At 32.7% G+C, this 15,653-nt stretch overlaps 2 protein-coding genes across 2 annotated transcripts; both read left to right on the top strand.

The window, feature by feature from the left end:
- Positions 1-1,509: 1,509 nt before the first annotated feature.
- On the top strand, positions 1,510-5,954 carry Bma-hhat-2 (Uncharacterized protein; the record flags this gene model as incomplete). Its single annotated transcript, XM_001899134.2, has 10 exons — positions 1,510-1,658; positions 1,942-2,039; positions 2,158-2,251; positions 2,431-2,623; positions 2,723-2,907; positions 4,059-4,189; positions 4,601-4,794; positions 4,936-5,209; positions 5,486-5,603; positions 5,819-5,954. 10 exons carry the CDS (start codon positions 1,510-1,512, stop codon positions 5,952-5,954), a joined length of 1,572 nt encoding a protein of 523 aa, XP_001899169.2.
- A 1,506-nt stretch (positions 5,955-7,460) lies between these two features.
- Bm13841 (Uncharacterized protein) lies at positions 7,461-10,741 on the top strand (the record flags this gene model as incomplete). The annotated part of the gene is made up of 9 exons (XM_001899135.1): positions 7,461-7,467; positions 7,941-8,087; positions 8,189-8,386; positions 8,570-8,727; positions 8,932-9,198; positions 9,360-9,500; positions 9,814-10,053; positions 10,136-10,283; positions 10,626-10,741. 9 exons carry the CDS (start codon positions 7,461-7,463, stop codon positions 10,739-10,741), a joined length of 1,422 nt encoding a protein of 473 aa, XP_001899170.1.
- Positions 10,742-15,653: the final 4,912 nt, after the last annotated feature.

Below are 15,653 nucleotides of genomic sequence, written 5' to 3'. Positions count from 1 at the left end.
TGGAACTGCTACGAATAATGATGCTGATATCGTCCGACCAAGAAATTGTTGATTTGAAGAATACACAGCAGCATTTCAAGCTTTGTTTCTTGGCAATCCAAAAGTGTTCATAAAGTTAATTTTAGAAATATAATGAAGTGAATTTTGCTTAAAGATTAAGATTTAAAGTGATGAATCCACATGAATGGCATTAATAATAATTTCAACGTATTCAGTTAATCGTGAAAATGCGTGGACTGTGAATATTGTGAACTTTCAACGATATACACGTCAGCAACATTTCCATTTTTTGTGACTATGGTGACATTTTTTCTTCATCTATTTTTACAACTTAGAAGTTGTAAAGTAGATGAGCAGTCATCAAGGATAGCTTGATCTTCTAAAACAAAGCTACTAAAGTTTTTTCTATAGGGACCAAATATTTCCAGGTAAGATAAGAGGGTGCATCAGGGCCTTTTCAAAAAGCAGTCATGGGATTTAATGAAATCAGTCTGTGGATTTAGATGATTGCATGTTCAGGTAATGCACTGTCAAACAAATTATAACAATAGTTCGCTATCTTTGATGGAACCGAGGAAAAAAAGAACAATCATTTGAGATGCTAATTCACTACTTTGAGCGTTGTGATGCAGTTAGCAATGTAGTAATTGATTGTCATTTATCTATCCTTTTCATCAGATATTACTATTTCGCATCAGACACCACTTGCATTTGTGATTTCAATACACTGTGGATTATTAAATGTCATTGCATTAAGTGTCAACGGTTTGCTTCGTGAATCATTTCATTCTCTATAGTGCTATATTCAAGAAGATTGAATGTTCAGCCAACAGCTGCTTTTATTGTCGCTTGCCTAAAATATGGGCGTTTTATTTATTATTGGCATGTGACCACATTCTTCTTGATCTGATTTTATTCTTTAAATTCGATTTCGCTCAATTTAATTGCTAGTTTTTTCAGTTGTTGACAAATCTTTGTTCTTTAAAAGAACAGTTATCTTTTTTTTTTTTTTACATCAGTTCAATTATTCAGTTACAATACGGCATATTTGATATATGTATTACAAATTATAATGCTATTGTAATGTAGCTGATACAGATGTATAGTATGGTTCAATGATAAAATACAAGATGTTTTTAGGAGTTATCCGTAGAACACAACTGAAATAATCAGGAATTTGGATCATTAGGAACTTTCTATAATTGATTAATAAGTTTTGGCATAAATGATTGAATTTTTATAAGAATTTTGCATGCATGTTTATTGATTACTCCTAAAAAAATTAGAATTTAGTATAAAGTCTGCATCAGTTTAAGAGATTACAAGGTATTTCCTTCAAACCTTAAACTATACCTGAGTTGGAGTAATGCAAAAAGTCCATGATAGTTCAATTATTTTGAAAACGAAATGAAAGAGTGTGCGATTCGTATTGTTCCCTGTGCGTAAAGTAATGATTATTGTTGCATGTGCGTTACAACGAATGAATAAACAATCCAATAATTGGTGGTAATGCCAAGTAGAAATATGGTAGCGCGCTTACCTACAGTCGAAATCACCATTTGTTTTTTGGTTTGGATAGTACATTCCTTCGCTGCATTTTACGTCGCATGGAATGTCTCTTCCACTTTTCGCCACAAAATAGTTCTGAAAGCTAGCGAGTACGATTTTAAAGTGTAAAATTCGAATTCTATCCCTTAAAACAAGAAATCTCCATGAGCAAAATTGACTAATTAAAGGATGGAAAATCGAAGTACTAGGTATTGGTGCGCTACATTTGGATACGCGCCCTAATCCACCGCGAAATTTTTTAAACCTTTCGCTGGAGAGTAGAGTACAATTATCATTAAATATGAATGAATCAAAATTATTCTTAACTATTATAAATCCTTAAAATCCAGTAATAGCATAAATATCATTCGTTTGAATAACGCATAATTTCAGATATATAAATGGTTATCAAAGAGATCATACCGATGCTGAATGGGAATTTTACAGCAAATCGCTAAGCAGAATATTGATTATCAATACTTTACATATGGGTAATTTAATTTGTTTTACACAACACACTTCTAATTTTTTTTTGTTTATATTTTTTTATGTTTTTTCTTTTGTTTTCTCACTGAAAGTTGTCAAAATTACACCAGTGATTTATTTCAGTGCTGTTCAAAATTTGTCCAGTCCTTCTGCCAAAGAAGTTATCGCAGTGTTTATTGTTGGCATTTTGGATTGTTGCAGAGATCTTTTTCACAAGGTTGGAATGGTAGCTAGAAATAATTCTTCTTCAGAATTTTTGAGCTTTAAATTGCTTCTAAATTGAAATTACATTTCAATTTCTAAGCATTAGCGAAAAAAAAACATACCGATATCTTCCTACTGAAAATTATACTTCAATCTGTTTTCGCTAAAATACTATAATAAAATAAATTTCAGTGCGACTTGCGTTGTAATTGTGTTCACGTTGGCTGTCGTAATGGGTATTATAGCAAACTATTGGCGTAGTGAACTAGTTTACTGGTTTACCCTTATAATGTTGATAGTCAAAATTCATTCAATCATAAATTTCAGTAAAGTTGAAGATGTTTATTACAGAGAATTCAATTATTACCTTTATAGCACTGTGAAGGTTAGCTCTGTTTTCATTCAAATTTTTGTCTTCACCCACTTTACACCTTTTTGAAATCTAAGGACTATTTTTTCAGAAAATGACCTGTTCATTTTATAGATTCTTAATTTTTGCATTTATTTATCACGAACAAAGGAGATAAGCGTCAGTTCTTCACTATTTTTCCGTTATATTCAATACATATTTTATCCACCATACTCAATTGTTCTAATTGTTTTATTCAATGATTTTGATGCAGAAATGACAGAGATTGAAAATGGTTCCATGAAATGCATAAATTACAGGTTTTTTTTTTTTTTGATTTTTGATATACATCCATTTTTTCTCAACAGTCAAACAAATAGCTATGCGCAAGAAAGATTTTTGGACTTAAAAAGAAGAATGATTACTTAATTTGAAAGATTCGTAAATTCCAGCTGATGACTACTTTATGCGGAATTCTCGAATTAGTGCGACAGTTAACAGTTCACAATATAAACAGAGAGTAAAAAATTTGCTAGTAACTCACAAATTTTACATCATTCTATGTTAGAATTTGTATAGATCAAAAATTTTATATTTCAACAACTCTAACAATATTTTTTGAGGATTTTGATCAAATAGGATGTCATCCAGGATACTAAAAAAAATGATACTAAAAAAAAATATTTATTTACAAAAACTCACTTTTTGAAAACCTTATTTGATCGCATTATAATAAGATGTAGAAAAACGGACATTGTTGTACAAATGTTGATTTGCATAAAACACTGGTATTGAAGGGAAACTCAATGATTTCTAAATGGATGTTTTCCTTGCTTTGATCATTTCCACTATTATTCATTCTCTGGTATTAAGCTAACAGTGACTCATGATGAACCCTCTTAACTAAAAAAGATTTTAAATATTGACTTTAACAGTTTTTATTATAATTTAAAAAGAAAAATTCCAGAGGATTTTTTATTTGAAACCTACTAAAATATTTCAAAAGCTGCATTGCGTTTAAGGAATGTGACGTACTGAAATTCTAGTGAAAATGAATGCTTATCTCATTCGGAAGATTAAACAATATCTAACAGTTCATTTCATTACTCACTAATTTTTTCCTATCATTTTCATTACAAAAAAGAAACAAAAACTTTCAAAGCATGAAAATATCTTTAACAGAGATTGTTTTCTTAATGGATATTTTAAAATTTTAAATGAAAGATGGACCTATTTTCCTATTTCTAACAGACAAAACACGAGAAATCAATAAAACAAATCTCATAATCGGTTATTCTTTAGGCTTTTATATATTTTATGTCCTGTATCATTTAATTATACAAGTAAAAAAATATTATTTGTTATACATTTTCAAACTATTTCTGCATGTTTTGTTTCATTTTTCCAGTGGAAATTTAGTAGTTGCATATAGTTTTATATGAAGTAAAAGATGAAGTTGAGATCTTTTCAGAATTTTAATGATACGCTTGGTACGTATTATAGTCTGGTTCATAGCATTCGAAATAATATTACACTTCATCCATGTTCACGCAGTTCTTGTCATCGGTCCAGCTTTATTCGATACTCTTAATGAGTATGAAAGTAAGTTCTCTGTGAAACTCAGCTTTGTATTTGTTATCTAAGGAAAAGTTTGTTATGTCACATTTCTTACTGACTAATCTTACTGGATTGTAGTGGATGAATCACGAAGTGTAAACAATGACAGGCACAAACATACGTACAAATCATGGAATACTATTATTTTCATTTATTGCTGTTATGATTATTCGTATTATTGTTGTTATTTTCTACTAAGTTTTGTTATTACATTGTTATTATTTTCAGGTATTACCGCCACCATGATTATTTTAGTTAATGTTACCATGATTATTTCATTACCGTCGTTGTGACTCCTATTATTGCTGTTTTTGTAGTAATTGTAATTGTTACTTATTATGTAGTCAAGAACATGATTACGAATTTGGCTACTGTAATTGATTGTAATCCTTACAGTAGCGAGTATATCGTATGTCAATGGCAAATTATTCTATATGAAATATTTGTTGATATTCGGAATTCCGTCTTGGTTCGCCTTTGCTGATGGTATGAAACCCCCAGCTGGACCCATTTGCATATCTCGTATCAGCAACTATTCACAGATGTGGCGCAGCTTTGATAGAGGTCTTTACGTATTCCTCAAAAAACAGGTTTGCATTTCCAAAAAATTTAGCAAACTCTTCAAAAAACAATTAATCGTTAAACAGGAGATCCATGTCCAACCGTAGGTACAATATTCACATCCCTGATGGAAATAATCCTAATTTTTTGAATAGCTTCTGCTGTTCCAGTTATATATACCAGTATCAGGTGATCCAAGCAGCAAGTATTTTGTATTACGTCGTTTCGGAGCACTGGGAACTGTATTTCTATTCGTACTTGCGTGGCACGGAACTTCTTCAAACTATTTTTACTGGGTTTTACTTAACAGTCTTGAAATATGCATGGAATGGTTTGGAGTAGCAATATCTAAAACTACTTTCTACAGCAAAATCCGAAATTTTCTGGGGCCCAGAGGAGAACGACGGCTTATCGCTTTTTCAATGACAGTTACTGTTGTGCCTGGTAAAATTTTCTTTTTCATGTTCGACGGTGCAAACCATCTAACCACTTTTAATGAAAATAGAGCCAAATACGTACTAAAATTTTGAAGAAAAATTGCTGGCACTGAGCAATATTTGCAAAGTAAAAGTGAGATAGAATTTGGAATTCAAAGCAGAAATAGAGAACTTGCCAAGCACAGATTTTACGCAAAGCAAGTAGGAAATTAAATTAATTCGTTAGTGGGTCAGATGCGCTTCGAAAGTAGTAAGAATTGTACAGCTGCAAAATTTATTTCAGGAATCATGGGTGTATTTTTCTTTCTCAGTCGAAGAGAAATCGGAATTATTATTTTTAAACGTTTGTGTATCAATTTGGTTGGTACAATTATGCAATTCACCCTAAATTTGCCCAACAGGTAGAGTTCAGTGTTTTTTTTTTTTTTTTTTTTTAAATAGGCACAACAAAAAAATTCCATACGGAACTATATCTCTTTCTAGCAAGCGGATGCTGACATCACCGACATGTTAAATTCCTAACCAAAAAAAAAAAAAACGATGGAACGATTTGCAGTTAAATAAACAAAAGCACTTAAATTACATAATAATCTGAAGTAATCCGAAATGATTTTAGGTTACTTTATTATTATGCGATATCTGCGCATTTCATAGTGCTTGGATATTGCTTTAATCATGTTTGCCTTGAACTCGAAAAATATTATGCTGTCAAACAAGTTTCGGGAGATGAAGTTAAACGAAAAATATTGTAAGCCAGTCGACATCCATGCAGGCGGAATGAGGAAAGCATTTGAAAAACTTTGCAATGTCGCGACATTTACGAAAGAATCAAACATAGGACCATATTATACTTTTTTGCTAGTATTTGTTGCAAAAATAACAGGGAAAAGGTCAAATAAAATTATTTCTGGAGCTAGATTTTATGTATAGAAGCAGTAGTGATGTGTCGGAGACACAATACATCGACATAACTTTTCCAAGTGGGTTGAGCTACATATAATGTCTCATATTATCGTGAATACAATACTTCTGTGAAGCAATATGAAAATATGACGTCAGGAGGGAGAGGGAGACAACAATCCAGTTATCCAGTTAAATGGCGGAAATTTTGAACACATCATTGGATAAATACAGTGCAAAGCATTTCGGAATAGTGGTCATTGGATTATTTCATGTCTTTTTAAAAATTCCAAAATCAGAAGAAAGATACTGGCAGTATTGAAAACCGAAATGGTGAAGTCCCACTAATGGCGAAGGAAAACAGATTAATAGAAAATGTATGTCTGACTACACAGCTAATTCCATGTTTGGAAATGAGTATTTAGGTAGAACAGGGAATAAAACAATACTCGAGATCTCGGTCTTTCGAATAAAATTCTACTAGGACTGTGTCTGTGAAATATAAACCAACACTATGCTTCCAGAAAAGACAGTTACCTAGATCCACGTCTTTTAATTCAAGTCTTAAACACACCAAGCCACTTCTATCGGCCAACACAACTACTTATGGAATAGTCTTTATCTCTGAGTTCTCAAACAGTATAACTGTTTAACTCCTGGTCGACTTTTACTGAGTTCAGTCTGATGTTTACTTGAGTCATCCCATCATTTCAATTTCTGCAAAATCGAACCTGAGCACTTAGCCATACAGGAAATATTTGCAATGGTGGGAAAGATGTTTCATAAATTTCAAATTAACTATATATCCAGCATAAAAATCCTACGATTCCGCGTCGCCTTCTTCAACATTTTCCTGCGACTAAGTTTTTACTAACAACCTTTATTTCACGAAAGACTGTGTCACAAAAAAAAATGACACAATGAACACCACTCGACCACTTCACTACATCCATTTCTCGATTATGCAACTCCATCACCGCCCCATTTGCGTTTCTTTCCATCACAGAATATTTAGCTGCAGCAGCCTTAACCACACTGGGAATTTTGCAGTTTTTCGCAGACACGATATGAAATTGCTGTGTGGAAGTGAGGACATTTAGACACGTGTTGTGAGGACATTTTAGTTCTGTGTGTATCATTTGGTTGGGTGATGGCATAGTTGTTGTTTTGTGACAGCTCTCAAGAATGATTTTAGTGGTTTGGACATTCTGCAGTAATATGAATAAGGATTACTTTCAGGACAACATATTCAGGAAATACAGTTACACTCGTATCAGTAGTTGTTGGGAGCTGTTTTCATCGCACAGCAAACGTTTTATCCTCATAAAGTTGGCTTCGTTCACGGAACTCGCTTCAGAATGGGAAGTATGTATTACAGTTGTTTTTCTCCTGGTATTTCTGTACGTATGATTTAGTGCTCTGGCACACTTCTAGGCTATTACAAACTTAATTAGGTCGTGCAAGACTCATTGCAAGAGAAGACAATACTTTATAGGTTAGCTGTTACTTAAATTTAAAAGTAATACTTTCAAAGCGAAAAAAGACTTATGAATCCGGATATAGAAAAAATGAGGATGTTAAGTCAATTGATTATTTTCATGAACAATCATTTAGTAAGTATTTCAAAACTTTAGTTTTGGATATCCATTTATATGAAATTTTTATTTGAAAATTATCAGCCACATCGAAAATTGACCGTAGTTTTTGGAAAGTGAGTCCCCTGTTGATTTGTTTAAAAGAAGTGAGGTCATGATTGATCTGCTTGCTTCCTTTCACCTAAAATTTAAAATTTCTGAATGGTCAGAGTGGATGTGTTTTGTTCATTCATTTGGTTTCAGTAAAGTTTTTGGAGTTTGTGAAGCCTTTTTGCGGTTTCGTACCGGAAGTGTCAAAGCCTGAAAGAAAAATTCAATTTCGCGAAAAAATGTTGTGGACAGCAATTACATTATTCGTATTTCTTGTTTGTTGTCAAATACCTTTGTTTGGTAAATTTTTTTTTTTTTTAACCATTTGATGATATATAATTGTACGTGGCAGTTTTAAATTTTACAAGTCTATTGGAGGTTTTTTCTTATGATTCTTACAGGAATTATGTCGACAGACAGTGCAGACCCATTTTACTGGCTTCGAGTCATTTTGGCTTCAAACAGAGGAACACTTATGGAGCTTGGCATTTCACCTATTGTGACATCTGGTCTAATAATGCAGTTATTAGCAGGCGCAAAAATCATTGAAGTAGGAGATACTCCAAAGGAACGCGCACTTTTCAACGGCGCTCAAAAATGTGTGTTGAGAAATTTTTTTTTAGTATTTCATCGTTAGTACTTCTTGTTATTGTTTGAACAACGAATGTTTAAAATCGTATTCATAATCGTTACCGTAATCCTGCTTAGTGCTTTTACTGCGCAGTTCCCGATGCGATGTTCTATCGTTAGCATTGTAATTACCTTGAACTACTTTGTTTCAGTATTTGGTATGGTAATTACGATTGGACAAGCAATTGTTTATGTGGCATCTGGCTTGTATGGAGATCCTACGGAAATTGGTGCTGGTATTTGTTTGCTTATTGTTATTCAACTTGTTGTAGCTGGCCTCATTGTTTTACTTCTGGATGAGTTACTACAGGTATGCACACTACGATTCATGTGTCAATCTTTGTTGTAGATGTTTTTTCCCTACTCTTGCTCTAAACAGAATTATCACGTTTTTGGATTGTTAAGGTAGCAACTTAGTCAAAGGCAAATAATTCGTTTTTTCCTTTTTGCTAATTCTTAGTTAGTGTTCAGTTTACGAAATTTTTGAGTTTATTTAATTGGTCTCGTATTTAAGAAAGGATATGGACTAGGCTCGGGTATTTCATTGTTCATCGCAACAAACATATGTGAGACGATTGTTTGGAAGGCTTTTTCACCAGCTACATTAAATACTGGTCGAGGAACGGAATTTGAAGGTGCGATTATTGCACTTTTCCACTTGCTTGCTACCCGGAACGATAAAATTCGAGCATTGCGTGAAGCATTTTATCGACCAAACTTGCCAAATCTAATGAACTTAATGGCCACAGTACTTGTATTTGCTGTGGTTATATATTTTCAGGTTATTTAATATATTTTTTGCACTTTTGGCTGCATAATTCTTTCATGTTTCTAGAGTTAATACATTAATTTTCACTTTTAAGAACATATTGAATTTATGACAATGTATTCAAAAGCTATTTTTTAAAAAACAAAGACTACACACAAATATTTTATTTGTAGGGATTCCGAGTTGACTTACCAATCAAGAGTGCCCGGTATCGTGGACAGTATAGTTCGTATCCAATCAAACTTTTTTATACATCTAACATACCAATCATCTTGCAGTCTGCTCTCGTCTCTAATTTGTATGTAATTTCACAGGTAAACTGACTTCCATTGAAATTCATGCTGCAGGCAATACATACCCTTTCAGCTTTTAAGGTCTTCATAAAATCATATATTCTTTCTCTAGATACTTAAAGATTCTCTCATTTAACTTGTGACTTTTCTTTATATAGCTTTACACATCAATAACAAAAAATTACATGATTTTCAGTGGGAATGTAAAGTTGATTCTGTTATTTTTATATTTAACAGTTTTTAATTTCATGCTTCTAAGTTTGCTTTGTTATGCAGTCATAACAGACAATGGAGTAGAGAATGTTTTCTAAAAGATGTATTATATGAAATTCAGATGCTGGCAGCAAAATTTGGAGGCAATATTCTGGTCAATTTGTTAGGTACGTGGTCGGATGCAGGTGGCTATCGAAGTTATCCAACCGGTGGCATTTGTTATTATTTATCACCCCCAGAAACTCTAGCACATGTTATTGAGGATCCTATGCACTGCATTGTATACATTGTTTTTATGTTAGGTTCATGCGCGTTCTTCTCGAAAACATGGATAGACGTATCTGGGAGTAGCGCGAAAGATGTGAGTTGTATTCTGAGATCTTTACATATAGATTGCTTTATATTTCTTATTTTTATGTTCAGTTTATTTTTGGACAATTTAGGTTGCAAAGCAGTTGAAAGAACAACAAATGGTTATGAGAGGCCATCGTGAGAAGTCAATGATTCATGAGTTAAATCGATATATTCCAACGGCAGCCGCATTTGGTGGTTTGTGTATTGGGGCTTTATCAGTCACTGCTGATTTTATGGGTATTTTTTTTTTTCTATATTGGAGTCTTGAGCATATTCATTTTCAGTATTGATTCTTATCTGACTGTCTATTATCTATTTCTATAGGGATGAATTTCGAACTCCTGGATAACTGACAAACTTTACTGTTCAAGGGGAACAAAACTTTTTTTTTGTCGGTTTTCTTATTGATGTTGCTTACTAATCTTTTCAATTTCACAATGGCAATCAAATCCAGTCGAAGATTGGTCGCAATTTTTTGCTTCCTTAAGTCTTTCTGTTTATAATATAATATAGCGCTTTCATGATAGGAAATATTCTGGCATGTGTACAATGTTTAATTATTGGTTAACACATTTTAAGGTGCAATCGGCAGCGGTACTGGCATCTTGTTGGCAGTAACAATAATATATCAGTATTTTGAAATATTTGTTAAAGAGCAACAAGAAATGGGAGGTGTAGCAGGAATGTTTTTCTGATACTTTATTGTTAGCTGTGGAAGATTAATTTTTGCCTCCACAGTTTGTTTGTTTTACTAAGCGAGAGATATATCGAAAGTTAAATTGATCATCAAAAAAGTTTTTAATATTCACTTTGATATTTGCTTGTTTTTAAAAAAAACCACATATGAAGATGATTACTGCTGCAGTTATATATGTATTATTTCTCTGTTTTTGCTATCTTTGTCTATTATGTAAACATTGTTCAAAGAGCAGAGCTGGTTGAAACTATTAATAAGTGCATTGGTTCTTATCTTATTCTTATACTTCTCTTATAACTTATATTTGTACTGGATTTCATTTGCGTCATAGAATTAATTGTCTTATATCCCGATGTTGCTTACGATGCTATGAAAATAATACTGTTAATTTGTGATTTGCAACTATTTCCAGTGAAAAAAAGTGGGTGCTGAAGTAGTTTCTTTTTTTGCGTTTACAGAGCCTCTTAAAAATATGCTTTATTACAAGGAGATTTGTAAACCACATCCTCAAAATGTTTCAAAACTTTGCATGCTGTATTTTGCCATTTTCCTTCGAGTGTATTATTGTAATAGTTTCAACTGACAGTGTTTGAACTGGAATTTTGTAACTAGAATTTTTAATGTGCTGAAAACGGGACTTTATCAGTGAGAGATTGGTCTAGTTTATCTGACATTTTGCAATAAAGGGGTGAATGGTAAGTGAATTATTTGGAGAACCATTAGAATATTGTCAGAAATGTTGATTTTCTGATAAGCGTCTTGACATGTTCTTGGCTTTAAATATTTTGTCACTAAACAGACAAGGTTATTCTAGGATTTTGAGAATTGTTTTTATGTTTACTGTGGCTCTTAAAGTTGGCAAGTTTATTGCAAAAGGTAATTTGCTTCAGAAAATCTTCCAAGAAGAATGTTTAAGAATGGTTGAAATCTTTTTTAACTTGACCTGAAGATACGTTGTAGTCGTCACTTTATTCGTAGAGGGGATTGGGTGGAATTGCATCCTTCATTCTGATTTGCTATTTGTATTGAAGGGTCAAGCTCAAGCTTTAGAAGCGGTGATAAAATTATTGTTGTGTAAGTGGGTTGATGGGGACAAGCTCAGTAAATGATTTATCAGGTTATTACCATTTAAATCTCATTAGTAGTGAAATGTCTTGTGGAAACCTGTTGAGGATTCTTTGCCATTCATATATAGCCTCGAAAGAAAAAAGTACAGTGGAAAAGCCAGGGTGATAGGTTAATCTAGAGGGGAATCCAGTATTTGGGAGCATATAGTACCGGAAATCATGGACCTCTCAGTTCGTTAGGGTCGACAGATTTGATCCTTCTCTACTCATTGTTCATACCCATTTTTCCACAGTTTATGACAAGAAAGTTCTTGCTTGAACGCAATTCTAAGACGGATAAGATGTAGGAGGTAGCATATTATACACCGGTTCTCATCTCGAAAGAAAACAAAGGAGAATTCAAAGTGTAGGCTCACTCCGCGGTATTATTTCCTCTATTTCTACTGTGTCACTGGATTTTTGGCCTTGTGGAGAGCTCTTTCACAAGGTACTGTTTGCTTTAACTGTATAAATGAGGAAGTAGGTTAGTACATAACGGATCTTGTGTAGAGTTAGAACACTTCATGTTGACATAAAGAGGAATGGTGCTGATTAGAAACTTGGGTTGTATTTCCATAAGATGAGCATGTCTGCCTTTCATCATTAAATTTTGCAAGTTTCTTGTTCTGTGTATCTTTTCTGTTTATCATAATCATTGTTAACCTCTATTTCTAACACAATGAGAGAAGAAGATTTGCTTTTTCTTCTTTTGCAGGTTTTTTGACTTTTATTTAAAAAAGTTGAATTAATGAACGCAATTTCGTGGTTCTACTATCACGCTTTTAGTTAGTCATTTTATGCATAATTTGATGGTAAAAAACTACATTGAGAATTCAGATCTTTTATTGGGCATAGCATAAAGTTGTACGGTTTGCAGTATAAGAAATTTTGAGGGAAATTTAGTAAAACATGCAGAAACTGTTGAGAAAAGCTTCGAATTTCTATCTCATTGGATAATCAACTCTATTTCAAATGAAAAAGAAATGCAACAAAAGATTTCTAACATTGCCGAGTAGTCGTAAAGTGTATTTGAAATTGGAATTCTGAAATGAAAGAAGTTTTAATTTGGGTGTGGAGTGTGACACAGAGTTTCTAATGTTGAAGAAGAAAATGCTGGATACTTTCAGGATTAATGAAAGTAACTCAAGAAAGAAAGGAAAGAGATTGCAGTGTGTTTGATCGAAAAAGCAACAAAGAATGAAGCAATGGGATTTATACTGATTACATTTTTCTCGGAAACTTTATTATTAGTGATGAAACATAAATCTTGTGAATTGCACATTATCTACGCAAAATTAAGGTATCTCTAAGCTCGCTTCCCGAGGTAAATATATATAACCTTTATCTAGCTTTTGATTCATCAACGTTCCGGTTACATTTCATCAGAAGTTGAAATCACTTGCCTAAAAGCAGAAACTGGAACACAGTATTAAGGAAGATACAAATTAGCGTACACTACTTAAAGCGAAGTTGAAGCTGACAGGAGATCTCCGTTTTTGCACACATCATGAAAGAGAGAAGATAGTGAAAATTTATTGTTTGGAAAAAAGTAATATGCAACAAAAAGGCGACAAAAAAAAAATCTAAATATGGAGAATTATTGAAATTTACGAAGAATTGAAACGGTTTCATTTCTAATTAAATTTTGGATTTGGTGCTAGTTTAACAAAAATGATTGTTATACAGTTCTTAGTGTCTCTGTGGAAACTGATTGCTGATTTACAACCCTATCCGAGTACCCTATTGGTTTATCAGCACTGGAGAAATGACGAAATGATTTTTCGAGGTTTCCAAAGCTAAGGCCATTTGCATTTGAACAACATAAAGCGAGTTACAAAACCCATTTTCTGCAAAATGTAAACATATTGGATATTTCTCTATAAACTACCAAGTCATTACAGCTAAAAAACGTTGGAAAGCCGTAATATATGATAGCCTGATGGTAAAATATTAGCAATGAGCCTATTCAAAGATTTACTTTTTTACAGTACCCCCCTTCCATCATTACTATAAACAAAAAGTCACTCTCTCAATCATGACCTATCATATTTCATATCTCTTCTGTTATTTAAAGACAAGTTTTCGTTTGTTATAGCGGTTTAATCATCTATCAAATCATTTCATTGGTAAGTATTTGATGTTTTAGCTGTTGTCGAAAATTTTCTTTTTGAGTTTTTTATGCCCTCTTTGCTCTTGTTACTGTAAATGTAGTGTAAAATGTAAAATGTAGTAAATGTAAATGTAGTCTCTCACATTCCTTTTTGCCACACTGTCATAGTTTTACTGCTATTTTTATTTCATTTTTTGGTTTATTCGAAAATGAAATCAGAAGTTGCTATTATAGCATACTAAACATATGAATCAGCTATATCTATAATTTATTCAGAGACAGTATGGAACCATCAAGTGTTGAACTGTATTTCATAGTTAAGTCAGGATATAGTAAATATAGTAGACTCGTCGTATTGCTGTTGATGGTCGATGCATGATGTCGTCGTCTGTTCACGGTGGGTCTACGAGGTATATGTGCAAGTGGTTCATTCGACCTCAGCTACTGCTCGTTCACTCACTCTCATCTGTTTCAGCTGTGCTGTAATTAACTGTCCTTTCCTTCTAATAATCAATCCACTTCATTGTCATCATTTCCGACTCTTTCTAGGCGAGTGGTTTCACTTGTTCTTTTCTGAAATTACACTCTTTTTATAAATTTCAAAATTCTTGACTTTTTGAAAAAAACCATTTTGCGAAAGTTATTATGGGGTGCACTCGGAATTTTACAAACTATCTCTTAACCGCTATTCCATACAATCCGGATTTTGTTACTTGTAATATTGCTATTATTATTATTTATTATTTTTTCTGTTGCGCTTTTTTTTTCGTTAATTTAAATTTCGTTTTTATTGGTTTTATTAATTTGTTGGTGGAAATTTGAAAAAAGGAACTCTTGTTGGTTGTAGTATTAACTACTAAGCGAAATGTAAACTGATCAAGTTCGTCCAGAATATATAAGATACTGTAGGATGTTGGAAGACATATGTTTCTTCGCAACGGGTGTTTTATTTATTTATTATTTTTTTTTTTTGAAAGTAAGCTGTAACGTAAGCTGCAGATTTTAGAAACAGGCCTTTAGAAAAATTTAATTCGGAGATTTGAAGTTTATAACAGAAGCTATTTCCGATTTATTCTCACCAGTACATCTCATGGCTCATAATTTACTTCATGATCAGAATTCCAATCCTTCATACTTTTCCTTCTTAGTGAATTTTTCTCCTCTTTTTAACTAACTCATTAATCCTCAGAAATTGCACATTAAACCATACTTTTGTTTATCTTTGTATGTAAATAATTAACCAGTGTCATGGGGAATCAATGAATGTTTATTATTATTCATAAGACTAATTGAAATTATATTCATCGAACATTTTATGAAGGACCGATGTTCGCTTTTCCGTGTGTATTCTGGGTCATATGCATATACATAGAATAACGGCAGGAAACTTCTACACACCATCAAATAACAAGTTATTTCAGCCTCAAGTTATAAGTTGAAACTATGGTATCTATGTGTGGATTGTAATGCAAGTATTAAAACGGTTTTTGTTTTTAATGGGTATATTTAATAGAGGAGATGGATGTGAGCGATCTAGTAAAAAAAAAAAAAAAACAATCAAGAATATAAGAATTTCCTGAGGGTCTCCTAACGGAAACTCTTTGATAAACCGTATCTTTGTTTCAAGAGGCAAAAATACCGCCATTCTTGAAAAATTGAATCGTAATAGTGATAATTCACATAGACTGATGGCG

Source organism: Brugia malayi, assembly GCF_000002995.4.
Source record: "Brugia malayi strain FR3 genome assembly, contig: Bm_v4_ChrX_scaffold_001, whole genome shotgun sequence".
In the NCBI taxonomy this organism is placed as follows: domain Eukaryota; kingdom Metazoa; phylum Nematoda; class Chromadorea; order Rhabditida; family Onchocercidae; genus Brugia; species Brugia malayi.
The sequence above is the reverse complement of the archived record's forward strand: the minus strand, read 5'-3'. Positions and strand labels throughout refer to the sequence as shown.